The sequence below is a fragment of the Lynx canadensis genome, chromosome A2 (genome assembly GCF_007474595.2).
Source record: "Lynx canadensis isolate LIC74 chromosome A2, mLynCan4.pri.v2, whole genome shotgun sequence".
In the NCBI taxonomy this organism is placed as follows: domain Eukaryota; kingdom Metazoa; phylum Chordata; class Mammalia; order Carnivora; family Felidae; genus Lynx; species Lynx canadensis.
The window spans coordinates 7,572,332-7,600,044 of NC_044304.2; the positions used below are offsets into that span (position 1 = coordinate 7,572,332).

Below are 27,713 nucleotides of genomic sequence, written 5' to 3' on the forward strand. Positions count from 1 at the left end.
TTGGTGTCCACAGAAAACTGGAGAATTATTTGGTGTGGAAAACCCACATACTGGGTATCAGAAGTATTGTAAGTAGAGAAAGCTTTCCTTTAGCATGCATTAAAGAAAACTTTCATGGGCTTCGCCTGTGGGTCCAGTTTTAAAGAACAACAGTAATAAGGCAACTACCCAGCCCAAGAAATAAACACTCACTCCTCCTCAGAAGCTCCTTGTTCTAAATCAGCAAACCCATCTTTCTGTCCCTTTGTCTGCTGTACTTTTCTTTGCAGTCTTTTTTCCCCCAAGTTTTTGTTTATTTTTGAGAGAGAGAGAGAGAGAGAGAGAGAGAGTGTGCATGCACGCGCATGTGCAAGCAGGGAGGAGCAGAGAGAGAGGAAGAGAGAAAATCCCAAGCTGGCTCCACACTGTTTGCCCAGAGCCCTACTTGGGGCTTGAACCCATGATCCTTGAGATCCTGACTTGAGCTGAGATCAAGAGTCTGGTTCTTAACCGACTGAGCTACCCGGGCGCCCCTTTTTGCAGTCTTTTTTTTTTTTTTTTTTAATGGGGCACTAATTTATTTATTTATTTTTAAATGTTTATTTATTTATTTTGAGAGAGAGTGTGTGAGAGCTGGGAAGGGACAGAGAGAGAGAGAGAGAGAGAGAGAGAGAGAGAGAAAGAAGATCCCAAGCAGGCTCCACACTGTCAGTGTTCGAAGCCTGATGTGGAGCTTGAACTCACAAACCGCGAGATCATGACCTGCGCTGGTGATTTGGACGCTTAACTGACTGACTCACCCAGGCGCCCCACTTTGGAATCTTTACGACAATCTGACATTTCACTGGAAGTTTCTTTGAGCACTGATCTTCACGCCTGTCTTCCACTCTAGAAGGTCAGCTCCACAGCGGAGGGGTCCGTGTGGTTCTCCACTGCACCCACAGCACCTGGAATTATGCCTGACACCCGGTAGGTGCCTAAGAAACTGGTGGGGTGAATGGCCTAGGGAGCCATTGGGCCTGACCTTCTGTCCTGCTTGCTGTGGAAGGGCTGACCGTGGCCTTCTGGCCTCAGCTTCCTCTCTGCCACGGGGAGTGCAGCGACAGGAAGCCAAAGGTGCCAAATGCTTTAACAGCCAGCTGAGTGAGGGGGGGCCAGCCTCTACTGTGCCCAGAGCTGGCCCACAGAGCACAGAGTGAGCCCGGGACTGGGTGTCCAGCATCCCCGGAGGGATGGGAAATAGCAAGTGACTATTATGACTAATGATCATAAAGATGGTAATAACCCCGGTAATAAGAATAAATCATAATAATAGCTCACATTGGCCCAGACTGGATGCCAGGCCCAGGGCTGAGTGCTTAGAGTTTAGGGAGCCCTCTCAGTTTCTTTTATTTATATTTATTTATTTATTTCTAATGTTTTTAATGTTTACTTATTTTTGAGAGAGAGTGCAAGTGGGGGAGGGACAGAGAGAGAGAGAGAGACACAATCCGAAGCAGGCTCCAGGCCCTGAGCTGTCAGCCCAGGGCCCAACGTGGGGCTCAAACCAAGGAACCACGAGATCACGACCTGAGCCAAAGTCGGACGCCCAACCCACTGAACCACCCAGGTGCCCCTTTATTTATTTATTTATTTATTTATTTATTTATTTTTAAGATTTTATTTTTAGGGGCGCCTGGGTGGCTCGGTGGGTTAAGTGTCAGACCATTGACTTTGGCTCAGGTCATGATCTCACGGTTCTTGGGATCAAGCCCCGCATTGGGCTCTGCACTGAGAGCGTGGAGCCTGCTGGAGAGTCCCTCTCCCCCACTCTCTCGCAAAATAAACAAATAAACATTAAAAAATAAAAGAGGCACGGAAGCGGCAGGGAAGGCTCAGATACCGCTCCCAGGGCCCAAGGCCTCCTTCTCAAACTCCTCCATTGCAGACAGATACACCAACCACCGGGGCTTACCCAGGACCAAGGGAGATTCCCAGGCTGGGGACTTCCGCGGTTAAAACTGCGACAGTCCTGAACGACCTGAGACAATTGGTCACCGGTGTCCAGCGGATTTTCAGGAGGAAGTTAGCACCGGGGGATTCCCCTGAGTCTGCAGGGAGGGGCCTCCTGGAGCTCCCAGCAGACCAGGGAAGAGCCAGGAGTTGATGAACTAAATTAGAATCTTTGTGTTCTTTTCAATTGGAGGATCTGTGGACCCGTCAGCCCCTTCCCCCAAACAGCCATTAGGTTGGTCAGTTTTCTGGGAACCCTTCCAAGGAATTGTCACACCCTGTCAGCCACACATGTGAATACAGGAGTCTAGTCAAGTCCCACCAGCGGCCTGAAACTAGACATTCTCTGCTTGTCTTGGGAGGAAACGGAGGAGTTAACGCACATGAAGGCCGGAACCAGAAGGTCTGGGTTCAAATCCCAGCTCAGTCACTGTGTGATCCCGGGCAGACACTCAGACACTGTGGGATCCCGGGCTGACGGGTCCACAGATCCTCCCATTGAAAAGAACACAAAGAGATTCTAATTTAGTTCATCAACTCTTGGCTCTTCCCTGGTCTGCTGGGAGCTCCGGGAGGCCCCTCCCTGCAGACTCAGGGGAATCCCCCTGAAATATTTCAGGCACTCGAAAGGGGGTAGAAATTAAAAACATCAGCTAGGCAAAAGACGGAAACGACCCAGGTGTCCATCAACAGATGAAGGGATACGCAAAATGTAACGTAGCCGTACGATGGAATATTATTGTCATAACAAGGAATGAAGCTTTGACACGTGCTTCGTCCTACAACGTCAACGAGTCTTGAAAACATTATGTGAAGTGCAGGGAGCCAGACGCAAAAGACAAATGATCCCAATTTATACCAGATCCCTAGAGGAGTCAGAGTCATAGAGAAAGAAAGAAGACGGTAGGAGCCAAGGGCAGGTGGAGGGGGAAGGGGAACACGTGTTTGATGGGGACAGGGTTTCAGTCTGGGAAGAAAAAGGAATTCTGGACACGGGCGGTGGTGATGGTTGCACCGCAGCGTGAATGTACTTAATGCCCCTGAACCATGAGCTTAAAAGTGGTTAAAATGGGAAATTTTACATATGTTTATTTTATCATAATTAATAAAGAAACAAAACGCCCACTCAGGAAAAAAGAAACAGCATAAATATAGTGGAGAATCTCGGCTTTTCACTTGGTGGGTAGGCAGGTAAGGGGCATGGGGGCTGGAGTAACTTGTTCTAGGCTCTGTCCCCAGGCCCCAGGATATTTGTTGCCTTAGAGCAGCTTTTCTAGAGGGCTTCCTTCTGTGGCCACAAGAGAACAAAGTGCTTCATCCAGCTTCCACGTCCCTGGCTTCTGGTGGGTTCTACCAATGGGGGAGCCTGGCCGGAGACCAGAAGTAGGAGTCCAGGAAGGGATATCTCTTCCCTTGCTCCCTCCCTGCCTGGTCAGTTTGGGCAGCGGCTGTGCTGTGTCTCTGTGACCACATATTCTGCAAAGAGCACTTTCTTCATGGCTCCAGATCTCGGTGAGTTCTGCTAATTCTGTTTCCTGCACATACCCTTGAGCCTAGGATGTGGTGCCTCCTTGTGGTGGGCAGAATAAAAGACTTCCAAAGGTGTCCGTGTAGCATCTGAACTAATCCTTGGAATCTGTGAACATGTCAGGCTTCGTTAGGGAGAAGCATCACAAGGGAGCGTTACTAGTCTGTAGGCGGAAATTGAGGATGCTAATCAGTTGACCTTAAGGTAAGGAGATTATCCTGTTGGGTTCAAGGTCATCACAAGGATCCTTAAAAGTGGAAGGGGAAGGCAGAAAAAGAAATCAGAAGGGCGCCTGGGTGGCTCAACCAGTTAAGCGGTTGACTCTTGGTTTCAGCTCAGGTCATGATCTCACAGTTCATGAGTTCAAGCCCTGCATTGGGCTCCATGCTGACAGTGTGGAGCCTGCTTGGGAATTCTCTCTCTCTCTCTGCCCCCGCCCCCCCCCACTTTCAAAATAAATAAGTTTAAAAAAAGAAAAAGAAGTCGGAGTGATGTGATGTGAGAGTCTGACTTATTTTCACCATCTTTGAAGATGGCGTCGGGCCCCAAGCCAAGGACTGTGGGCAGCCTCTAGAAACTGGACAGGGCAAGGAAATGGATCCTACCCCGAGTTTTCAGAAGGATCGTAGCTCTGCCAATGTCTTAGTTTTTTTTTTTTTTTTAATTTTTTTTTTTCAACGTTTATTTATTTTTGGGACAGAGAGAGACAGAGCATGAACGGGGGAGGGGCAGAGAGAGAGGGAGACACAGAATCGGAAACAGGCTCCAGGCTCCGAGCCATCAGCCCAGAGCCCGACGCGGGGCTCGAACTCCCGGACCGCGAGATCGTGACCTGGCTGAAGTCGGACGCTTAACCGACTGCGCCACCCAGGCGCCCCGCCAATGTCTTAGTTTTAACCCAGTGACACTCGTGTCAGACTTCTGGGCTGCAGAACTCTAAGATAATAAATTTGTGTTGAAGGTGCTAAGTTTGTGGTTGTTACAGCAGCTGTAGAAAATACATTTGAAGAATGCCTGTGTGGCTCAGTTGGTTGAGCATCTGACTTCAGGTCGTGCTCTCACAGTTTGTGAGTTCAAGTCTCATGTCGGGCTCTGTGCTGACAGCTCAGAGCCTGGAACCTGCTTCAGATTCCGTGCCTCCCTCTCGCTGTCTGCCCCTGTCCCGCTGGCACTCTGTCTCTCCTAAGTAAACGTTTTTTTTTTTTTTTTTTTAATTAGAAAAACAAAACAAAACATTGGGTATACATTTGTTGCTTCTCCAATCCCCCTGCCCCGCTCACATCCCTGACATCAACCCCTTGATTGCAATTGTTGTTAAACCCTTTTGAGTTGAATTCTGTCCCCCCCCCGCCCCCCTCCCCAGCTAAGACCCAGAGATCCTGCTTCCAGGAATTTTTCCTACAGGTAGGATGCCCGTACTCATGGGAAGTGGTGCACAAGGGTATTTCTTGCTTGCAAAGATAGAGACTGGGAAAACCCCAGATGTTAATCAAAAAGGGTCAGTGAAACCAACGCTGAGATAGGCGTATATTGGAGCTTTCTACACAGGATAGAAGGAATGAGGAAGTGTTGACGATAAGGGGAGGTCAGTCTGCAGGTCTGTTGTTCAGTGAAAAAAAAAAAAAAAAAAAAAGATGCATTTCCAACTATAGGATATGCTGTTTTGGGTAAAAGAGAGGAGGGGGGTAAGAACAAGTTTCTGAAAAGAAACTCTGGAAGTTGTCACAAGAAACCATGGACAGTGGGGTCCTGTGATTGGGGGAAGGGAACCACCTGGGTAGATAATGAGCAGATATGGAGCTGTCTCCCTATTTCTTAATATTGCTTGATGCGTTTTTTTTTTTTATTTTTTTTTCAACGTTTTTTATTTATTTTTGGGACAGAGAGAGACAGAGCATGAACGGGGGAGGGGCAGAGAGAGAGGGAGACACAGAATCGGAAACAGGCTCCAGGCTCTGAGCCATCAGCCCAGAGCCCGACGCGGGGCTCGAACTCACGGACCGCGAGATCGTGACCTGGCTGAAGTCGGACGCTTAACCGACTGCGCCACCCAGGCGCCCCGCTTGATGCGTTTTAAATCCCGTGTCCTACGAGAGCCAACACTAGGGTGAGGCAGGTGAGGCTTGAAAGCAAAAGAGGGCACCAAAAAGCTCAGTAACCAAGATAAATACTTTAATGCAATATTTTTAAAAAGCACAATGAATGTGAAAAAAAAAAAAAAAAAACAACAACCCATCCGCGAACAAAATATTGAAATCTTAAGCAAAGAATCAGTAACAGTGCTGAGTTGTATTGGAGCCTGAGGCAGAAGGAAAAGCCAGTAATATGGATTCTACCTTGGAAAGTTTTCACAGTAAACAATGAACTTGCCAATCCTGGATGAATCCTGGACAGGCGAGATTTACCAAGGACCCTAGGATGCCTTCCTCCTGCCCAAGCCCTCTGGATCCCTGGCTGCCGTTCCCACCATATGAAAAGCTTTAGGTGATGCCACTGGGGTTTGCAGCTCACTGTTGCCCCCTGGTGGCAACCAACGTGCACCAACACCACCTAGAGGCTCTGCTTTGGTAGAGGTTTACTGACCGCCCACTGCGCGCCAGGACCCCTCCAGGGCACTGTGAGCACCTGAGGACCACGTGACACTGTTTGTGCCCCGGTGGTGCTCACAGCGCAAGGGAGAGGACGACTCGAGGTTGACAAAGCTTGGCACACGGCAGGTGAGGCGAGCCGAGCCGCCTGGCTGGAAGTGAGGGGCAACTCGGGTGGGTCAGGGAGGGCTCCTGGGAAAAAGTGGTACTGAGCTCTGGTCTGAGTGACAAGCAGCTGCCCGGAGTGGGGTCTCCTGGAAAGGGGCAGGCAGAGGGATTCACTGGTTGGTTTCATCTTAAACTGATGTCTTTGTTCATCATACTATTCTCGAGGCCCTTTTCTGTGGCCCAAACGTTCCGTTACTTTATAAAGGAGCCCCGTGAGGGCTGCAGGGAAGGGTGTTTGGGTAAAGGGACAGACACACCAAGGCCCGCATTTTGAGCATCTAAGTGCCAGGCGCCATGCTTGCCCCGTGGTATGATGTCATTTTAGTACTGCCCCAGGAGAAAGGCACTAACATTACTCATTGTGCACAGGAGGGGTACACTGAGGCTAAGGAAGTTGCCAAGGTCACACTGATAAAGAGAAATTTAAAGTGCTCAAGAACCTGCAAGGAGAGAGGGAGAACAGAGGGGAGGACACGAGACCAGGGCAGAGAGAGGACCGGGCAGAAGGGGCACGCCTCTCTGCTGCAGAGAGGGCTTTTGGCTTCTGCTGGGAGGGAAGGATGTACCTTGTTCACGGCCACCCTCCGGCCACGGCCTGTTGGGGTCTGGTGTGGAAGGGGGAGATGGGGAGGAGGCTGGGGCAGGCTGCAGGCCAGAGGTGACGGGGATCCGGACCAGGGAGGAGGTCACGGAGACCAAGGGCAGTGGTCAGAGATTGAGGATGATGTTCCTGAATGGGTGGCAGCAGGGGGCCGGGAGGACAAGCCACAAAGAGTGGGGGGTGAGGCTGAGAACTCTAACGTAAAGGCATCCTGGGGAAGAATGTTCTAGGCAGTGGAATAGCTTGTGTAAGAAGAGCCTGGAACCAGAATAGAGAGAACCAGAATAGAGATAGCTGGAGGATAAGGCCTGGGGCAACACAGGCCAGGCCTCTGACACTCACTGGGTTCCCCTCCCACCCCAAGAGAAGAGCTGTGTCAACAGCCCTCAAGACGCCCCCCTGAGCATCTGAAATCCTTTATTGGTAGATCATTGCTGTTTACCATATAGAAGACTCGAGAGCGGATGAACAGTGAAAACAGAGCCCATAGTGACTGGAGCAGGCCTCTGGGCTGGGGACCCTCCCCACACCCCACGGACCAGCCTAGCGACCTCCACCCCTCCCTGGACCCTCAGGCCTTTGGCATAATGCTGATGGGTGGGGGGTGGGGGGTGGCCTGCAGGCAGTGAAGCCCCTTGACTCAAAGCAGAGACTTGGATGAGCACTGAGGTGGGGGCAGTGGGATGGGGGCAGCTCTCTCCCTGACCCGGGCCGGGCGGGAGCAGCGAAAGTGGAGGAAGCCAGGAGCTGGGGAGAGGCATCTATTTTTGTTTTCTGAAAAGGGGCACACGGGGGCCTGCGGGCAGGCAGGCGGCAGCCGGGGCGAGTCACGCGCTGACATCCTTCTTGTCGCCTGGCTTGGGGCCGGCTTCCAGCAAGGGGTCCCCGGGGCCTGCCTCCTCCCCCTCCTTGGCCTCGCTGGACTTGGAGTTGGGGACCCAGAGGCCAGAGTCGATGCAGCGCTGCATGTGGTACTTCGCATCCTGTGGGGAGAGAGGTGGTGAGTGAGGCCGGGCTGCGGCCTTCTAGGGGCCCTGCCCGTGCCCTGCATATCCCTAGACGTTCTTACTGCTTGTTCTAGCCCAGAGCTGGCCCAAGGGACTCTGCAACGACGGAAGTGGCCTGTAATCGGCATCATCCAACACGGCAGCCACCAGCCACACGTGGCTGCCAAAACTTCAGTGGCCAGTGCGGGGGAGGGACAGAACTTTACATTTTACTTAACTTTAATTCAAATTAAACAACGTACATCCAGAACAAAAGCTACGTTCCGGTAAAATGCATCTACTTGTAAAGACAGGCGCTGAGCCTGTGAACCAGTTTGAAGACCCCAGGTCTAGAGAGCCATTCTCATGGAAGCTTCTAGTAATCCTGGGCCAGGTCCTGCGACTAGACCCATTTCACAGAGGAGGAACTAGTGTGGCCAACGAGCGAGCCAAGTGGCAGGAATGGGATCAAACCAAGGTCTAGGAAGACACAAAGTCCTGTCTACCAGCACTATTACTGTTCCTAGTAACGCCACCAGCCAGGGGCGCCTGACTGTCTCAGTCAGTAGTAGGGCACGCGACTCGTGATCTCTGGGTCACGAGTTCAAGCCCACACTGGGCGTAGACCTCACTTAATAAAACAGTTGACGTTTACCGAGTGTTCAACCATTTTCCGTACTAGCATAGAAACCGTGGTTTGATGGGGTAACCAAGGCTGGGGAGCAGAGCCCCTTTCTTGGGCAAAGGTGGAGTCAGCCTGGTGTGCCCACTATGCTCATAAACGGCCCATGGTGACAGTGACACTCAATGGCAGGGGATATGCTGAAAGTTCCGTGTTCGCTGCTAGAGTCACACCGGAGGTGCTCCGCGTCCGTAAACGAGCGCGTGGCACGAAAGCCTGGCTGCCTCCCGTGCCGGCCACGAGGGGACGCGACCGCCCTTGTTCCTCTGGGAAGCCCAGAGGGGACACTGCTACCGGCAACGTGGGCAGGCAGGGCTGGGGAGGGACGGGCGGGGGACACCTCGCTCTCCCTGGATGCTCAGCTTGGCCGGTGGGCGGGCCCGGGGCGCGGTTACTCACGGTGGGGTCCATCTTGCTGATGGCGTCTTGAAGCATCTGCACATCTTTCACGTCGAAGCATTTCTGCAGTTCCTGCGGGTGCAGATGGGCCGGGGTCAGGAGCCGGGTCCCCGGGGAGTCCCGCCTGCTGCCCACCCGGGGCAGGGGAGCCGGAGCCGCACCTCAGGGAGAGACTCGTAGACCTCCACGGGGTCCAAGCCGCCGGGGCCGAGCCGCTTCCGGCGCTCCTCCTCCTCGTATTCCTTCATGGCCTTCTCGATGCGCAGCTTGGCGCGGCCCCGCACGCGCTCCTTGAAGGCCTCCAGTTCGTCGTTGAAGCCCTCCATGTACTGGCGGTCGGCCGTCTGCAGGGTCGGGGCCGGGAGGCACTCACTGGGCCGGACCCAGGACCCCCCCGCCCCCCGCAGCAGGCCCTCAGACCCTCGGTCAGTCTCCTCCACGGGACGACCTCCAAGCCAGTCCCACCGTCCACATGCTAACGGCCACCGGCCTGCACGCCTCCTGAGCTACAGACCTGTGATGTGACGCTCACCTCCTGCACGTCCCCGAGGGGCTCTGCAGGCACCTCAAGGTCGGCACAGCCAACCCGATCTCTGCATCACCACCACCGGCTGCCCGGGTAGCTCTGTTCCTCCAGGCGCTTGGGTGAGAAACCCCAGGTGCCCTTGGCTCTGTCCCTCCCCCCCGTAGGGACTTCCGGCACGTCCTGTCAGCTCCCCTTTTAGATTCTGTCTGGGGGCCAACCGGTCTGTGGCCCCTGCACGTCTCTGCCCTTTCCCTGATATCGCGGGTTCTGATCCCACGGGCCTGAGTCTGAGGTGGACACGTGGACTGTGGCCCGCGCCCCGAGGAGGCCCGCGCCCCACCCGACCCGGCTCCCGGGCCGCGACCTTGATCTTGGTGAAGAACTGCCGGAAGCAGGCGCGGGGATCCACCTTCAGGCTCTTAGCCAGCTCCAGGATGAACTGCATGACGATGGTCTGGTGGGCCACCTGCTCCATGAGTGCACATTTCTGCCGAGGGAGAGCAGCGTGTCACCAAGTGGTGGCCTCAGGGCAGGGCCTTTCCCAGTCACAGGGCAGGCTCCACTCACCTCCTCCACCTCTAGGTCAATGCACCAGATGACCAGGTAGTTGGCGGTCTCCTCGCACACCAGATGGACATTGTCCGACAGGTACTTCTGGCTGTCGTCCCAGCGACGGAGCATGCCTACGAGACACCGTCGGTGAGGCGCTGAAGGGCCCAGGAGGCGGGGGGCCAGCCCCTGTCGTCCGCACCCCTCACCGGGGGGCCCCCGCCACCCCGCGCCCAACTCACCAAAGTGCTTGATCTGTTTCTCGTACTTCTCCACGAACGTTTTGTGTTTCTGCTCCCTCACTTCCTCCGACTCCTCCTCCGCCTGCTCTGGCTTGGTATTGACCATGCTCTGTGATGGGGCGAGAGGGGGAGTGGGCTGGGGCGAGGCCGCACGGCGCCTCCAGCTCGGCCGGCTGGGCCGAGGCCGCAGCGCCCATCCCGTCCACGGCGGAGGCGGTGACGGCGCCGTGAGCATCGAGGCGGCGGGAGCGTGGGCGTGGCAGGTGCGGCCTCGCACTAGGGCCTTCGGGCAGATCAGAGGGGGGTGCCAGTGGGGTGCTCCATCCGCCCAGCCCCACGCCTTTCCCTCCCCGCCCGGGGCCCGCCAGTCCATCCCTCCCTCCACCCGCACAATCCTTGCCCCCCACCTGCCGGCCCGCCACCCAGCGCACCCTGCCCGGCCCCGCCCCCGCACCTTGCTGAAGCCGTCCTTGCTGAGCGTGTCCACGTTCCAGGGCATGCTCTTCTCCTTCTTGCGCATCTCCTCCAGCTTCTGCTCCCAGCTCCGCTCCTCCTTGCGCAGCTGCTGAGCCTCAGCCTGCAGCCGCTCTAGCTCCGCCTTGCTGCCCTCGCCCTCCGCCGCCTCCAGCTCCTTCAGCCTCCGCTGGCACTCGGCCACCTTGCGCCTGCACTCGCGGCAGCCCCTCTCCAGCTCCTCCTTCTCCTTCTGGAACTGCTCCATGCGCTCCACCCGGGCCTGTGGGCAGAGGCAGCCCTTCACTCTGGGGAAGGGCCTGTCCCCTGACCCCAGCCCCGCCCCATCCCGTCCAGCAGCATCGGGGATGGCCCCAGGCGGGTGTCCGCACCACCCTCTGCACCACAGACACCCGCGGCTTCCCTTCCGCCCCACCTGCACACACCTGCGCGAGTCCACCCACCGCTGAGAACCCTCCCTCCTCGGCATCCGCGTCACTCGGAGCAAAAGCCCAAGTCCTATCCCCGACCCTGACCCACAAGGCTGTGCACCATCTGCCCTGCCCTCTTCCTCCAGTCACAACGGCTGCCTCCACTCTCCTTGAACCCACTTCAAACCTCAGGGCATTTGTACCGGCTGCTGGCTCTCTCTCCAGATTTCCCTCCCACCACCGCTTACTCCCTCCCGTGCTTACCAGTCTTTTTTTTTTTTTTTTTTTAATGTTTATTTATTTTTGAAAGAGACAGCGAGCAGGGGAGGGGCAGAGAGAGAGGGAGACACAGAATCCGAAACAGGCTCCAGGCTCTGAGCTGTCAGCACAGAGCCCGACGTGGGGCTTGAGCCCATGAACCGTGAGATCATGACTGGAGTTGAAGTCGGACGCTTAACTGACTGAGCCACCCAGGCGCCCCCTTATCGTGTTTTAGACACCGTACCCCTCTAAGGGTAATAGCTCCGTGGAGGTGGGGCTCTGCTCACTCTCGTGTCTGCACACACAAGTGCACAGTAAAGGCTCAGGAAACACCCGTTGGGTGAATAAAGTAATGAAATACTGAATGGGGGTCTCAGGCTCCCCCTCTTCTTGGAGCCGCCCTCAGTGACACTCGGGTGCCCTCCCCTGCTCAGCAACCTCCTCCAGCCATCTCTGCCCCTGACTGAGGCCTGCTCACTGGCCCTGTCTTTCCCTCCTTCTATGCTACCCAGTCCTGATGGCTCTCACTTCCAGATGTCCCTCCAATTTGCTCCACCCCAAGTACGGCTCCTGGACCGCTGCCCAAACCCCTTCAGCTCTCTCCGGGCCAGTACCCCACCCTGAGCGTTAGCTTGGTACCCCCCCAGTCTCCCATCCCCCCCACCCCAGCTATTGCTCCCCAGACCTTCTCTTCTGCTGCACCCCAAGCTCAGATAGCACCCCTCCTCATTCCTGCTCTCGCTCAATTCCTCATTGGACCCCCTGTAGCATCGCATGGCCCTGTCTGCTCTCCATCCCTGCTCAGCTCCATCATCTCAGTGCCTGCTCAATCCAGAGCCACTGACGGGGCCCCGAAAAGTGCCAGTGCCTTCCATCGCTGGTCCCCCAATCTAGACTCAGAGGCTGCCAGAGGAGTCTTTGAAATACGCGCATCTGTCTTCAGTCCTCCCGGATACCCCAACCTGAACTGTCTGGGTTCAGATGGGAACCCTGACCCTTGCCCCAAGCCGCCCAGATGGCACCAAGGCCCCACAGGGGCCTGGGTCCCACTCTCCTCTCCCAACTCTGGGTCCCAGGCAGATGCTGGCCCTTAGGGTTCCCCAAATGCAACAGCCCTCTCTTGACTCTTAGCCTTGCACATGCTGTTCCTTCCATCTGGAACTCTTTTCCCCTCACTCCACCTACACAGCGCCTTCCGCAAGTGCCCCCACTCTGCATCAGTGAGCCCCAAAGGCCCCTTCGCGATCATCAGAACATAGGATAAGATGCTGGAGGACAGCCGCAGGACCCCAAATGTGGGGTCATACCCCATGGCCACCAAGTAAAGGCTGGATGTCCTTGGGTCAATCCCCTAACTTCTAGGGACCTCAGTTTCCTCATCTGTCAAATGCAGACAACAGCACCCTCACGGGGTTGCACCGGGAGAAGCCAAGGTTACAAGTTAGGACAGATGGTCCAGAGCCACGCTGGATACTCAGCCATGGTGGCTACAGTCCTTACTATCCGAGGGGACACTCCCTCTCTCTGCCTTTCTCTTTGGGGACTCTTCTGGGGCTCAAACAAGAAAAAATGCACTTCAAGCATTTAGACGGATTTGCCAGAGCAAACGCCCGATAACTGGGAGTGGTTGTTGCCACAGTCACATCACCCAGCTCCACCACTTTCGGGCAACGTGACCTTGGCTGAGTCACTTCCACTCTCACAGCCTTCGTGTTCCTCGCTGTGAAATGGGCCCTCAAGAGCTATTCCAAGGAAACAGCTTGCATACTGTTCATACTCAGTAATGAACACACCCCACGGTTATCACCACTGTCGCGGCCGCCGCCACCAGAAAGGTCTGCTAAGTCACTTCCGTGCCTTATTCGAGGCTGTATCTCTCCAGGTTCTAGCACAGAGCCAGGCACCTGGTGGGTGAGGGTCAGGAAACGGGGCCCTCCTCTAATGCCCCACAGGATCCATACAACCAATCCCAAGCCTCACTTTCCCCCCATGTGGTCAGAGGTTGAGGAGGCCCTTGCTTCGTGGAGGGGAAAGAGAAAGAAGCCGTGGGCTCCATCACTTCCCCCACCTCCACGATGGGCCTGCGGGGCCCTGGAGGCTTCCTGCTGCCTCGTGAGGAGCTCTCTGGAGTTGGCATTACAGCTGGCCTCAGGTGGTGGCGGGAAACTATCACCCTGCTGGCCTATGCTGGGCGGCCACCAAGCTCTTCTCGGTGTCCTCTGAGTGGCCGCCAGGGAGGCTGAAGCTAAATAAAGCCATCCCGGAGCTGGCAGGGGCGGCGGGCTGGGCAGGGCAGAAGCCACCGCAGAGAGAAGGGGCCGGCAGGGCTCACCACCCTCCCGCCGTACGGACAGAAAGACCGAGGCTCACAGAATCTCAATGCCATACAGTTCAATGGAAGGAGCCACGAGGAACCAGTAACAGTAGCTGTATTTGGACAAGGAAGCCAGGGAACTGGGGCTGGGAGACTCCCTTGTCCCCTTCTGGAACCTCTGGAATTTTTCTTTACCACGAACGCGAATTACCTAAATAACAATGATGACAGAGAGCGGTTCAAGTTTACGGACAGCTCATCACACGTCAGATGTTGTCTCAAGGACATTACACACATTAAGTAAGGAAGGGAACCCCAGGGACGACTGGGTGGCACAGTTAAGCGTCCGGCTGCTGATTTCAGCTCAGGTTGTCATCTCGTGGTTCATGGGATGGAGCCCCGTGTCAGCCTGCCTGGGATTCTCTGTCCCTTTCTCTCTGCTCCTCCCCCTACCCCTGTGCGTGCTCGCTCGCTCTCTCTCTCTCAAAAATAAAATAAAAATAAATAAAAAATACAAACATTAAAAAAAGAAGGTAACTCCTCATAATGACCCTATTGGGTGGACACGCTTAGTATTCCCAGCCGGGGAAATTTAGGCACAAAGAGAGAAGACAACTCACTAGAGGTCGTACAGTAAGTCAGTGATTGAGAAGCGAGGATTGGAACTTAGGTGTGCTGGCCCCCGCTCGGAAGCACACCAGGCTACCTTTACACTAATCCCCCCTCCCCCTCCCATGTGGGGACTCTCCCTCCCAGCCCCGAGCCAAGTACCAGCTGGGCCTAATCTCGTTTCAGTCTTAGGATGGTCTCTAGGGGCAGGGCAAGTAAAGGAGTAAGTGGGAGGGCTGGGATTAGAACCCAAGCTTGCCTGCCACTGAATGGGGCGCTAAAGATCGTTCCCTCCCCTCCCCCGCCCCAACACTCTCCGCTACAGCTACAGGGCCCTCAGCAGGACGGGGAAAAGGTCCTGTGCCCAGAGGAAGGAGGGCATGGCGGGCAGGATTCTGCAGGAGAGGGGGCACCAGGTGGGAGCCTTCCCACCCGGCAGGACCAAACTGTTCTTCACACAGCTGTATAGATTAACCTCTTTATGTGACAGAAATAGGTGTTCCCAAGAATAGTCTTCAGAGCTCTGCGGAGGTCTTAAGCATTTCATAATAAGATGTTACACACGGCAAGTAAAGGAAAGTGCTAGAACTTTCTTCTTACACTCAGTGGCTTGCCTGGCAGGTAAGGCCCAAGAGATTGCTGCTTTAAGGTAAGGGCTGGACATGGGTTGGGGACCAGATGTAGGGACTAGAGACACTGCAGGATGGGGAAGGGCCCTTCTAGGAGGTTCTGGATAAATGACTGGGAGTTGCTATATGCGAGGGTGGGGTGGGGAATTCCTAAGTGGAAGGTTCTGAGAAATATACACCCTCAGTGTGAGTGTAACATGCACAAGTATGTGGGTGTAGGAGCTCCGATTTGGGGGAGCAAGAGGTTAGAATATTAGGTCTTATGAGACCTGTTCTGTTGGTCTGTGAGCACTGCTGGGCAGGGAGAGGCGGGAGGACACCCAGGTAGGACTCCAGGATCTGGATTGGGGGGCAAATAGATAAAAGAAAGGGCAGTAAATTTGGAATCAGATTGGGAGGGTCCCTCATGAGAGCAGGGGCAATTGGGGTGCCTGACAGCAGCAGACCAAGCTGGGGACAGGAGGGAGGCCAGGTGGGTTTGGATGTTGGACCTGAGTTGGTATAAGGCATTCCTAGGCTACCTACAGGAAGCTGTTGGGGGTGGCTGGTGCCTGGGCTTGCAAAAGCAAGGAGGGGCAGGGGCTCTGGCTGTGCCGGAAGCCCTGCGGGGTAGGGCTTCCTGGACTAGTGGGAAATGGGGTCCACAGTAGGTGAGGCTAGAGTGGCTGGAATTGGAGGCTCCATCAGAGTGGAGCTGGTGGTTCAGTCCGGAGGGAAAACGGGTTCCAAACCTCCAGCCTGGATGGGACCGAAGGCCCTGGTGGAGCACCAGTCTGCATTCTAGGGAAGGGGTCCTGGGTTGGAATCTCAAGCCAGGAACAGAAATCTCAGGGGAGGACAGAGAGCCTTGTTCTGTTTGGAGAAGGAGCGGGATCTCTGGATCTGAATGGGAACCTCTGCCAAGAACTAGGGAGGAAGATCGCAGAATAAATTCAAACTATTGAGGACTCTAGTGATTGGAGAGGGACCGATGGTCTATCCGAGATCAGAAGTGCGTCCCCAAATATTACCAGGGTCCGGACTCTGAGGCAGAGGTTTGCGAGTCAGTGGGAGGTCCCAGACGGGATCGGGGAACACCCCCAAAGCTTGTCTTATCAGTTTGTACTCGGAGGAAGGTGCCCTAGGGGTCAACAGGGAGTTCCACACAGAAATCGGAGGGGAGGCCTGGGATCTCAGGTAGGGACTCAGCGCCCTGACAGTTCTGGGGTCTAGAGTTGAATCGAGGAACCCTTAAGCGATATTAAAAGGCCAGACTATGCGTTGGGAACCCCAGGTGGCAATGGCGGGGTCCCTGGCAGTACTAGGGGTCAGAACTCTGGAGCGGAGACCCGGGCCGGGGGGGGGGGGGGGGGGGGGGGGGGAAAGGAAGGGGATGGGCGCGCGCGCCTTACCTGGTGCCGCCAGCGGAAGAGACTGGCCGTGTCGATGTTGGGGTGCGTCTCGTCCTCATCGTCAGACACCTCGATGTGGTCCCACACGCTATAGTCCACCATCTTGCCTCAGCGGCTCAGCCCGCACGGGCTCCGGCTCTGACTCTGGCGGCGGCAGCGCTGGAGACTCGGCCTGCGGAGCCCCGCCCCTTCCGCTTCCGCCCGGGCGCGCACGTCCCCGCCCGCGCATGACGTTATATCCCTAGTAACCGCGGTGGCGGCACTGGCGACCCGGCTTACCTTAAAGGGTCCTGCGCACGTGTTCCGGCCCCCGGGAGTCCCCGCAAAGACCCCGCCTCATTGGGCGCGGGCCTCCACTGGGCACCTCCTGGGGGCATACGGACTGGCGTTCCGACCTCGATCCCCCCCTTCCGCTCTCCTGCTGCCCCCCGCTGGGCGTTTGCGGAGGCCGCGAGGGGCGGGGCAGAGAGCGAGTCCCCTTAGCCACGCCGCAGTGACGTCAGCCCGAGCCCTCTGCAGGGGCGGGCTTCGGCGGGAAGACCTCTCCCCCTGCCCCTTGAGACGAGGACCACACACAAGGCTGGGGAGAGGTGTCTTGATCAGAGCACTTTCCCAGAGCGAGGGGTACAGGGCCCTGCCCTGGAAAGGTCTAAGCGGAGAAGGAATACGGTCCTGCCTTTGGGGATGTGGGGGCGACGTGGCGTTGCCTTAGGGGTCTGTGTTTCCCTGACTCGGACCACAGCCTCCCGCTGGCGTCCCAGCCCTCTACCATTCCTGAGCTGGGATTCGCACACACACGCCCCCTCTAGAAATCACCCGGATCACCCTAACGGTCTCCGGAGCCTTGTCCGCGGCGTCTCCCCGTGCGACCGCTGGGTGTCGCTAATGTCAAGCCAACGGTCTGTGTGCTCCAGGCCCCGCGCAGACTGGGGACGGGAAGGGGATCGTGGAGGTGCGGAAGGAGGCTTTCCTCGTGGTGGTACTCTAGAATCGTTCGTAGCCCCTCCCCTTTGGTCTGGGGCCCCCTTCCTCGGCAGGGGCTCTAAAGACTCCATTACTGTGAGCTTGGGCGACCCCAGCTGCACCCTTGCGTACATCCCAACCCTCGTTTTGATACCGGGATAAAAGGCCGTGTTGCAGCCTAAGGCCAAGATTATCTCAGATTAAAGGGCGTTCCGTGGGGGCGGGTGAGATGGGAGGAGCTCCAGCCCCTCGGGTAAGGGGCGCTTTTCCCCAGACTACCCCAAAGGGTGTTTGGAGAGAAGGGACTAGAGGAAATGGATTGAAGGTCTCCGGAGGGGGGGGATTCCCCTACCCAGGGAAGGGGAGGGGCCATCCAGACAAAAGCGCCCGCCCGCTGCCAACCCCTCCCCCTCGAGCATCTTTCAAACCCGCGAGTGGGCGGGCGGGGGCGGCGGAGTCCCCCTCTCCTCCCCCTCCCCTTCCCCCCCCCCCCCCCCCCCCGCCAGCCCGGGCAGTCCAGCACCTCCGCGGCCGTCAAGGCCCGGGCACGCGCGCGCACGGACCCACACCCCAGCGGGTCTCACAGTCGCGCACACACACATACACACACAACAGCAAACAAAGGGTCTGGACACCCCTGTCCCCTCCCGCCCCTCAGGCCGGAGAGGGCCGGGCATCCCCTCCCCAGCCCCACTGCAAGGTAAGCTTCGGGCTGCGAGCTGCGGTGGGGAAGGGGACCCGGTACCCCGGAGGGAGGGGACCAGGACGCTATGGGCTTTCCCCGCTCCCCAAGTAAGCCGGGGCCCACCCGTACGCCCTTTGAGGGCTTCAGGCTGGCCTCCGGGCTGTGGGTGTGTGGGGAGGACCCCAGATGCCAGCGATTCCCGGGTAGCCGTGGAGGTCTCTCCCTGGCTCTGGAGACTGGAGCCGACCGGCCCCAGTGAAACGGGGTCCTGGGAGCCCCAGCTCCCAGAATTGGGGACAGGGCGCCGGAAGCTTCCCCATCAGCGCCAAGACTTTCCTAATCTGCCAGCAAAGCATCTCCAGCTGGGCACTGACACGGAGCCCTCCGAGTTGATGTGCACCGTCCCTGGGTTTCCCCGCCCCCCCATCAGCGCATCCTCTGCTGTGTCTCTCGTACCTGTGAGGTAGGGGTGGGCGGCTGGTGGTCCTCTGAGCTACCTAGGCTTTCTCTGCTGCATCCCACAGCCCCACACCACTTAGCATCGGCTCTGCCTCCCTGAGCCTCGCTTTCCTCATCCGCAAAGTGGGTAACGACACCAAGGATTTCATGAGGTCATGCATGGGAGCCTGCCTTTGCTCCGTCATTGATTTCTTAGCTCATTTCACAGAATATTTCCCAAGTGCCTACTATGCTCCACAGCACTGTAGCCAGGTGGTGGGGCTACAGCAACCAACAAGAACAGCCTGATGCTTGCCGTGCCTATACCTGAGCCTGGCGAGGGAGCAAGGTCAGTGTGTGAAGAGAGGAATACCCACTGGCGAATCCAGACCCATAAAATCTTATAGGGCAGAGAGAATGACCGGGGTAAGGGTGCTTGGGATTAAATGACACATCTGGTTGGGGAGGGGGGGGGAATGAGATTCGCCTCCCTTATTCCCTGGAGCTCCATGAGGGCAGGGCTGGGTCCAGAACAGTGCCTGGCACACAATAGGTGCTCAATAAATGTTGAATGAATTAAAGAGGGTATTAGATGAGGACTATTTTCATAGTACTTTAGATCAGGAAGGAGGCTTATCGTGAACCGATCCATCCTTCTGTTTTACAGATGAGGGGAGTGAGTCCCTAAGACCCAGAAAAGGGGGAAGATGTTGTCAAAGGCAATACAGGGAATTGAGGCATTAGCATCATTTTCATAAAGTGAGCATGGCTGAAGGAATAGGAAAGGAAGAAAACAGACACCAGCTTTGAGCACAGGACCCTCCAGGAACCCATGATACCCAGCCAGCTCCCACCTCTCTCTCTATACCAACACAGACACAGCCCTACTGTGATGCATATCTGTTCAACAAGTATTTATTCAGCCCCTACTATATGCCAGGTGCTGGGGTGAACAGAATGCAACTCCCTGCCCCCCACAGAGGTGACATTTAATGGAGAAGACAGAAAAATAAACAACACAAATCTATAAAAAACCAGTGATGATTAGGAGACTGGCAAGAGAGAAAAATAGAAGGGTCCAATTCAGGTTGGGTATCCAGAAAAACCTCCTGGAGGAGTTGAATTACTCTTCGAACACACGCACACTTAAATCCAGACAGACATAATCTTACTAACAAACACCTATACAGGCCAGAGCCAACATAGCCAGAGAATGTGTCCGAGGCCACATAGCCAGGGAGTGACTGAGCAAAAATTTGAACCCAGACCTGCATTTCTAACTGCTGTGAAATGCTGCTTCCCACTGCATCGACAGGCACGTACTGTCCCCTCTCCCCACATACACACTCATACCATAATCACACAGAGGTACATCCAGTCTCACACCTACATAGGCTCGTATGGCTTCAGCCTGTCAGGTACATACACTCCAGCAGGCATGGTCTGCTTTCAGCTGTGCAACGTCACGGACTCACCGAAAGTTCCATTTGCTCAGTTGCACATCGACAGTCGTGTATGGTCTCATGCACACACATGCACGCGTGCGTGCGCGCGCGCACACACACACACACACACACACACATGCCTGGGGTCCCTGAAGGTCCTTCCCAGCCCTGCTTTAGCCCCAGGCATAGAGCTAGTTAGTAACTGTTACTTCTCAGGCCTGAATGCGGAGGGCCGAGGTGTGGATAAGGGCATTTATCCTCACTTCCTTCCCTCTTGTCAGCCATCCATCCTTCTGAGGGCGGTGGGCTTGGCTGAAGCCAGCGCTTTATTGTCAGGCTGGGCCAAGGGCCCCCCCGGACCGGGCCGCTAGCTGATCACGCTGACGAGCTGGGTGAGGGAAGCAGTCTCACTCAGCCCGAGCCTGGTGCCAGCTGCCCAGAGCAGTCTGCTCTGCCATCTGGACCCCCCTCCCAGCCTCCTGCTGCCCAGGGGAGGGAAAGCAGGCTTAGAGGCACCCCTCTACCGCGGGCACTCAGGCCAGTTCGTGAGGCCCTGCCTTCCATGCCTGGGTTTCTGCCAAGGCCGATTTCCGCAGATGTACAGAGGGGTCTGGACAGCGGCGCTGTGTGCCTCTGTCCCTCTCTCCTGGACTGCAGGGCTTTTGCTGGCCATCCGCTTCTCCATTCCTTCCTTTATTCTGCAAACCCATGGGCTGTTTCAGGCATTGGGGATCTGGCCACAGAATTTGAAGAGCCCAGGGCAAGAGGAAAAGGCAGGGGTCCCGGGCAAAGGAATGAAGCATTTCAAGACAAGGGCAGTGCATTAAACCTTCTAAGCGTGGGACCGCGAGCGATGGCACAGGTCACGTGTCTGCGAAGTTGGGTCTCGATATAGCTAAAACAGGACTGAAAAATCCCCTGCCCTCGTGGAACTCAGGCTGCTGAAAGCAGAAATGTAAATATATGATATGTCAGGGGTGAGGAGAACTGAGAAGAAAAGTAAAGCCGAGTGAGGGCAATGGAATGGAAGGAGGCATCTGTGTCAGGGAAACAAACCCTCTGGAATGAGGTGCTTTTGAGCAGAGGCCTGAGGAGGTAAGGGAGTCAAGTGGATTTATTCATTCATTCAGCAGATATTTGTTGAGCACCTACTGTATGCCAGCATGGTCCTAGGACTGGAGATCCAGCTGGAGACAAAATAGACCAAGGTCTCCACCTCATGTCCTAATCAAAGGACAGGCAATAACTGATAAAAATAATAGAGTCTGTATCTTGTTAGAATGTTATAAATCTAAAAGAGACAAGAGGAAAGCAGTCAAGGAGATCGGGCGGTGGGAGGAACACAGGATATCTGAGTCTGGTTTTCTGGGTCAGGAGAACTACAAGTACAAAGGCCCTGAGGTCTGAATATGTGTGAAGGGGTTGAGGAACAGTGAGTCAGCCAGTGGGTCTAGGGGGAGGATGGGAGGTTTCTGTGAATGTGTTGCTGTCTTCCATGTCTGTCCATAGCTCCACACAGTCAACCACCATGATGCTAATTGCTATTATTACTAGGATAATGGCTAATTTTGTGAGCACCGGCTATGCAGCACAGGTAGGGTTCTGAGTGACTTGGCCAAGGGTACACAGTTAAGAAGGGGCAGAGCAAGGATCTGAATGCAGGTCTGTGAGTGTAATTTCGGAGCCTGAACCTGGCCCTTACTACATGGCCCTTTCTCTTTCTGTGTATCTGACCGCATTCACAGAGAGGGAGTTGTTCTTTCTCCCTGTGTCCGTCGTGTTCATTCCGCATTCATTGAGACTACGTGTGGGGGCCGTGTTGAATGGGCACCATTCGTACAGATAATGACAACTCAGAATGATGAGTGCATTCTTGGGGGCAGGATAAGCAGCGGTAGGGGCTCAGAACACCGACTGGCTCGGTTTGGCTGAGAAGTGGAGGTGACCTTCAAGCTATCTCTACACATTCATCCATTTGTTCAATGACCGTCTGTCACAGGCTCGCCTAGGTTGAGGAGATAATATGTACGTTCATTGCTACTGGTTGACACTGAACTGAAGTGCTGCTTAGTGCAATAAGGCAAGAAAAAGAAATAACAGCCAAAGTAGGGGGCAGAGTAGCGAGTCCATAGTGGGCCCAGCTAGGAACTTTATAATTCTGCTGTTGCGCCCTCAAAATAATAACCGGACATTGAACAAATAGTTATAAGGACTTACTATGTTCCAGATTTGGTTCTAGGCACTGGGGATATGGTAATGAATAAAACATAAAATATTCTTGCCCTCCTGCAGCTGATATTCTAGTGTGGGAAGAGACCATGAGTGTAATAGATAAATTACATGGTGTGTTATGAGGGGATAAGTCCCAGGGAAAAATAGAGCAGGATAAGGGAGATTAGGAGGCCTGAGGAGCTAGCAACTTTAAACGTGGTGGGATGGAGAGAAACTCCGGGAGAAACACCTGAAAAGGTGAGATATGAACAAAGACTTGAAGAATGTGAGGGTCCAGTGGATATTTAAGGGAAGCGAGGAAGCAGAAGGAGCAGCAGGTGCAAAGGCCCTGAGACTGGAGCGTGCCTGGTGGGTCCAGAAACAGCCAAGAAACCAGTGTGGCTAGAGCAGGAGCTGAGAGGGAATGGTAAGAGGTGAGGACAGGGAGGTGCTTGGGCACATCCTGCAGAACTGTGTGGGCTTCCTCTTGAGGACTTCTCCTCTGAGTGAGGTGAAAGCCACGGAGGGCTCCGACCAGAGGAGGGACATGATCTGACATGGGTTCTAGCAGGCTCTCGCAGGCTCAGATGTTGGCAGTACTAAGCACTTACTGAGCGCCAGACACTGTCCTGTGGGAATTCAACACGGTCCGATTTCATTTCATTCTCACACGGACCTTGCAGGGCTTATCATTCCATTTCACAGAGGAGAAACTGAGGCTCAGGGAGTTGAAGTCATTGACCCATGGCCACAGAGCAGTAATTCACGGCACCTGGGTGCGAAGGTGGAGTGAACCAGCCTCCCCCTCCATCCAGGCTTTCAGACCAGGATCGCCGGCAGGAGAGCGCATTCATCATCGGGAGCGGCGTCTGTGTCCCTGTCTGTCTGTTTCTATTTCCACGCGTCCCTGTCTGTCTCTGCGCGCCTCTGCTTGCGCGTCCCCCATCTGTGCCCAAGCCGCCGTCTCGCTGTGCCCGGCCCCCGCACATCGGAGCTATTTCGGGTTTAGGCATAAAATCCCAACAGCTCGGAGGAGACGCTTCCTCCGGCCCCCGGCTCGGACCACGCGCCACACGCGGCCGCCTCTGGGAGCTCCCGGTCTTCTCTGCGGGATCCCCAGGCCGGGGAAAGCCCCCGCGGGAGGACGGGTGGGGGCTGGGGCGACCCGGTCTCGAGGCTCCCGGCCCCCCAGTGGCCAACCCGGGCATTGACGCCGTCCAGACCCCAGCCGTGCGTCAGCTGTCGCTCTGGCGACGGGCGAGCGACGTCACCGACGGCCAGTGCGTCAGCTACTCGATGACGTCACGCCTCGGGAGAGAAAACTAGCAAGGGGGGTAGGATTCAGGCTCGGTCGGCAGGGGGAGCCCCAGGGCACTAATGGCGGATGTCTTCGGCTCGGTCCTTCAGGAGGCGCTGGCCCGCGCCAACATGACCCCCGCAGCCCCAACGGCGCGCTAGGTTGGCGGGATGAAGAGGAGTCGCAGTGTCCTGTCCGTGGCTGGGACCCGGGACGAGGTGCGAGGGGCGGGGCCCGGGCTGAGGGGCGGGACTTGGGCCGCGGCGGGGGACGGGCGCCCTCTTGTGACCAATGGGTTGTTCACTAAGTGTTTCTCCATATCCTCAAGTCTGAGGAGTGTCATCCATCGCCTTGTGCCTCAGTTTACACGCTTGATCCCATTATTTTCCTGCTGCCTGGATCAAGAGGCTCTCAGCCCAGGGACAGAAAGCAGGAGCTTCCAAGGGGCTTCTCAAGTGGGTGGAGGAGGGGTGCTGGGGGTAAGGTCTTAAAAAGGTCTGTGATGTGAAGGGGGGAGGGGCCACAGATTGTGAGGCCAGGAGGGGCTTTCGTAGACGTGGAGTGTGGGGATGTGCTAGAGAGTTTTCACAGTGAAGCACAGCGTGTACAGGCATAAGGACCCAGAGCCCCAGGACCGGAACATCGAAAGGGAGCCCTACAAGAATTATGGCGGAGAAGGGGCACCCCTTAGATATAAGGGAGGGATCAGCGAGTGGCTAAGCCGTGAGGGGGACACGAGGAGCCTATATCCCCATCAGCCACTCTCTCAGGTGTCTAGAGAAGGGTGTTACTGGAGGGAGGGGCTCAGAGCAGCCTGGCTGCGCCCTTATTCTGCCCTTGTCCTTCCTCAGAGGCTGTGGGAGACTCCCGAGCCCACCTGTGCCAACATGCTGGGGGCCGACCTTCGACGCCCTCGCCGTCGCCTTTCCACAGGTCCTGGCCTGGGCTGGGCTGAGACTGAGCCCTTGGATGTTGGGATCCCTCTGCCACCAAGGCCCACCACGCTGCCATTGCTGGTCCCTCCAAGGATTTCCATCACCAAAGCCGACAGGTAGGCAGGAGGGGACCAGGCTGGGAGGAGGGGTGGAGATTTAGGGCAAGCTGGGCTAGGTCCAGCCGCCAGCCCTTTCCATGCTTCAGGCCCCTGGCTTTTCACAAAACCAGCTGGATCTTCTCCTGGATCCCAGTACATCAGGCTGTGACATCCCTTCCCCAAAGGCTCCCCTTGCGGCCTCTAGGAATCCCTTCCATTTTGCAGCTGGCTGAGTCAGCGCAGAGGCAGGACTGTGGAAAGGGTTTCAGCCCTCGAGTCCCCAAAGATGCCCCCGCCATGAGAGAGCGGGGAGAGGCTAGGGGGTGGGTCTCCCACCAGTCAGCTGTGCACCCCTATTTCCTATCCTGGGAGGATGCACTTTCTTCCAGGTCTTAAAGTGGCTGGTGAGACCCTGGAGGAGGGCTGACCTGGCATTTTTCTTTCTCTTGGGTAGATGTGAGAGGTATATGTGAGCCCCGGCTTCACATAGTTTCTTGCTCTTTTTCATCTGGGGTCCTCCGAGGGCACTGTAGCCCACATCTTGGCTGAGGATGAGTTTGAAAGTGGCCAGGCCCCTGCCCCTACTGCCCTCCTCAGGCCACCATTCTCTCCAGCCTCTTCCTGTCCCCTTATCTACTCGATTGGAGGTCTCCAGGGTCTCTGGTTAGGTCATGGTAAAAATGCTTCATTTCCAGTTGGGGGAGGGAAATGACTGTCATCCCCCCCCCCTTTCCGTCTAATATATCCTCCTCCCCCTCCCCCCAAATAATCCTTCTACTCTCTACCAGGTTCAGGTCCAATCTGATCCATCCCAGACTCAGACCAGAGCTCCAAACACCAGCCTTGGCCCACTGCCTTGTGCTTCTTTTCTGCAAACCGTCCTCCCAACCCCGGACTGGGGCCCAAGCCCTCCCCCCAACCCCCATCCCTGATACCCACCCAAAACCCCGGGCCAACGCTACAGTCTCCACTCCCCTGCTCAAAGCATTTGGCCCAGCCCAGGACCCTTAAATGATCTGGGGAGGACTGACAGCCCTTGCCGATCACCTAGAAGCCATTCTGAGTGTATACTGCGGGGGGGAGGGTCCCTGAGAGAAGTGGGAGACACAGTTCTAGCTTCTGGGATACCCCGCGGCTGCTAATGCGGGGCGGGTTCTTGTTCTGCGTTCGCCCACGCCTGGAGCCCCCTCGGGAGGGGAGAAAAGCGGCTGTGGGGGTTGGAGTCGGGCTCTTTTTTTTCCTTTAAGAACAGTGCGGGGGGGGGGCGGGGGGAGGAGGGCGGTGGCAGACGGCACGGCCTGCCCGGGGGAGTCCACGAGGGGGGGATCGCGGGGGTGGGGACCTGGTTCCGGGGACGCGCACCAGAACCGTTTAGCATCCGAGAGCGCGTCGGCCACAAGAGGTGGGGGCACGCGGGCGAATGCGCTCCCAAAGCCCGGCCACCACCAGGGCTCCGTCGCGGCCAGGGCGGCAGAGATGGGGGGAGGGTGGCGCTCAGATCCCGCTCGCTCTCTGCTTGCTCGCTCGGCGCGGCGCTGGGGGAGGCGGGAGCGTGAGTCACGGCGACTCCCGATTTAGGTGCCGGAAGGGGGGCTCTGCCGGCGGGGGCCGCGGAGAGGAGGCGCGGCTGTTTACTCGCCTGAAAAGGGCATGGGGATGCATCCCGCGGCTGCCGGGGACCTGCCTCAGTTTACCTCCTGCAGAAGCGCTTTACAAGAGGCGGCGATACACAGAGCGGTGGGCGGGCAGCTGCGGTGTCCTCCTGGAGCCACACGGGAACCAAAGGGACACACCCCAGAAACACCCCAGAGCTGCCCTCAGGCCGACCACAGACACACACACACACACACACACACACACACACACACACACACACCCCAACACGTATAGACTACCTCATACCACAGTCAAACCACGGAGGCTGAATTGCCTGCACAACTCCGCAAGCACAGACCAACAATACACACCCAAACGCGTGGGTACACATGCACAGCCCCAGGCCACCAGGACAGACCCCATAGAGGCGCACACCCGCCAAACAAGCGGCACACGTGCGCACACCTCCTTCACCCACAGACACACAGATACACACACAGCGAAATCCAGAGAAACAGGCAGACCGCAGCAGCCAACCACGTGCGCGCACACACTTCCAGCCGACACGGAAAACACAGACAACCCTCGGAAGGGGCCACGTGCACGCACATCCCGCACCGGGCACACACCATTGCCATCTTCCGACCCACCAACAGGAGAGTCCCGGAACATCGCCGTTGCCAGCCGCAGGGACCGCGTCGGTGGCACCGGGACCACTCCCCACACGCTCCCCCCGGACCAGGGGTAGCGGCGAGGACACGCCAGCATAGGGCTCCGCCCCCGCCATGATGGACGGACTGACTGACACACCGGCAACCAGTCGGGTGTCTCCTTCCTGATCGGATTAACCGTTTAACTCCTTCTTTCCCGTGCACGCCGCGGCTAGGCAGGGCGCTTAGGAGAGAGCCGAGTTCCGGCGCCCCCTCCCCTCCGGGAGCGGGGCTCTGCGTGGGCGGGGAGGGCCCCCCTCCTCGGGTGGCTGCCCCCCACAGGCCCGGACGGTGGAGGAGGAGGGGGGCGGCGCTGACAGAGCGGCGGGCGGGGGGCGGGGAGGGGCGGGACGGGGCGGGGGAGCCGGGGCTGGCGCGGAGCGGGGTACCGAGCGCGGAGAGCGCTGCCGGGCGCGGAGCAGAGCGCCGGCCGCCGACCGAAAGCCGCGGCGCCCGGCCCGGGGGCGATCGGCCCGTAGCGCCCCCGGGTCTGTCCCCGGGGCGCCATGGCCCCAGCGAGGCCGGGCGCACCCGCGGGGCCCCGGGCGCGTCGGCTAGCGCGCCGCTGAGCAGGGTAAAGCTCGGAGAGGCCGGGGCCCCCCGGGGCACAGGAAGGGGCCGGCGCCATGGAGCCCCCGGCCGCCCCTTCGGAGAGGAGCCTGTCTCTGTCTCTGCCCGGGCCCCGGGAGGGCCAGGCCACCCTGAAGCCGCCCCCACAGCACCTGTGGCGGCAGCCGCGGACCCCTATCCGTATCCAGCAGCGCGGCTACTCTGACAGCGCGGAGCGCGCAGAGCCCGAGCGGCCGCCACACCGGCCCATAGAGCGCGCCGACGCCGTGGACACCGGCGACCGGCCCGGCCTGCGCACTTCTCGCATGTCCTGGCCCTCGTCCTTCCACGGTACCGGCACCGGCAGCGGCGGCGCGAGCGGAGGCAGCTGCAAGCGGTAAGACTCCGGGCGGCGGACGCGCGTGGAGCGGATAGGCGCGCAGAGAAGACGCCACTCG

The 27,713-nt window shown here is 57.1% G+C and overlaps 2 protein-coding genes across 2 annotated transcripts in view; one reads left to right on the top strand and one right to left on the bottom strand.

Annotated features, from left to right (window-relative positions):
- Window positions 1–7,256: 7,256 nt before the first annotated feature.
- Window positions 7,257–16,531, bottom strand: CDC37 (cell division cycle 37, HSP90 cochaperone). The gene is made up of 8 exons (XM_030300217.2): window positions 16,329–16,531; window positions 10,695–10,976; window positions 10,241–10,349; window positions 10,017–10,132; window positions 9,814–9,936; window positions 9,085–9,267; window positions 8,924–8,995; window positions 7,257–7,839 (listed from the first exon to the last, which is right to left on the bottom strand). The coding sequence occupies exons 1-8, from the start codon at window positions 16,428–16,430 to the stop codon at window positions 7,684–7,686; spliced, it is 1,143 nt and encodes a 380-aa protein (XP_030156077.1). The 5' UTR covers window positions 16,431–16,531; the 3' UTR covers window positions 7,257–7,683.
- Window positions 16,532–27,290: 10,759 nt separating this feature from the next.
- PDE4A (phosphodiesterase 4A) overlaps window positions 27,291–27,713 on the top strand; it is a 35,983-nt gene continuing 35,560 nt past the window's right edge. Inside the window, exon 1 of the mRNA XM_030300008.1 lies at window positions 27,291–27,652. Coding sequence (XP_030155868.1) covers window positions 27,333–27,652 — 320 coding nt within the window. The 5' untranslated portion in view covers window positions 27,291–27,332. The remainder of the gene's footprint in view (window positions 27,653–27,713) is intronic.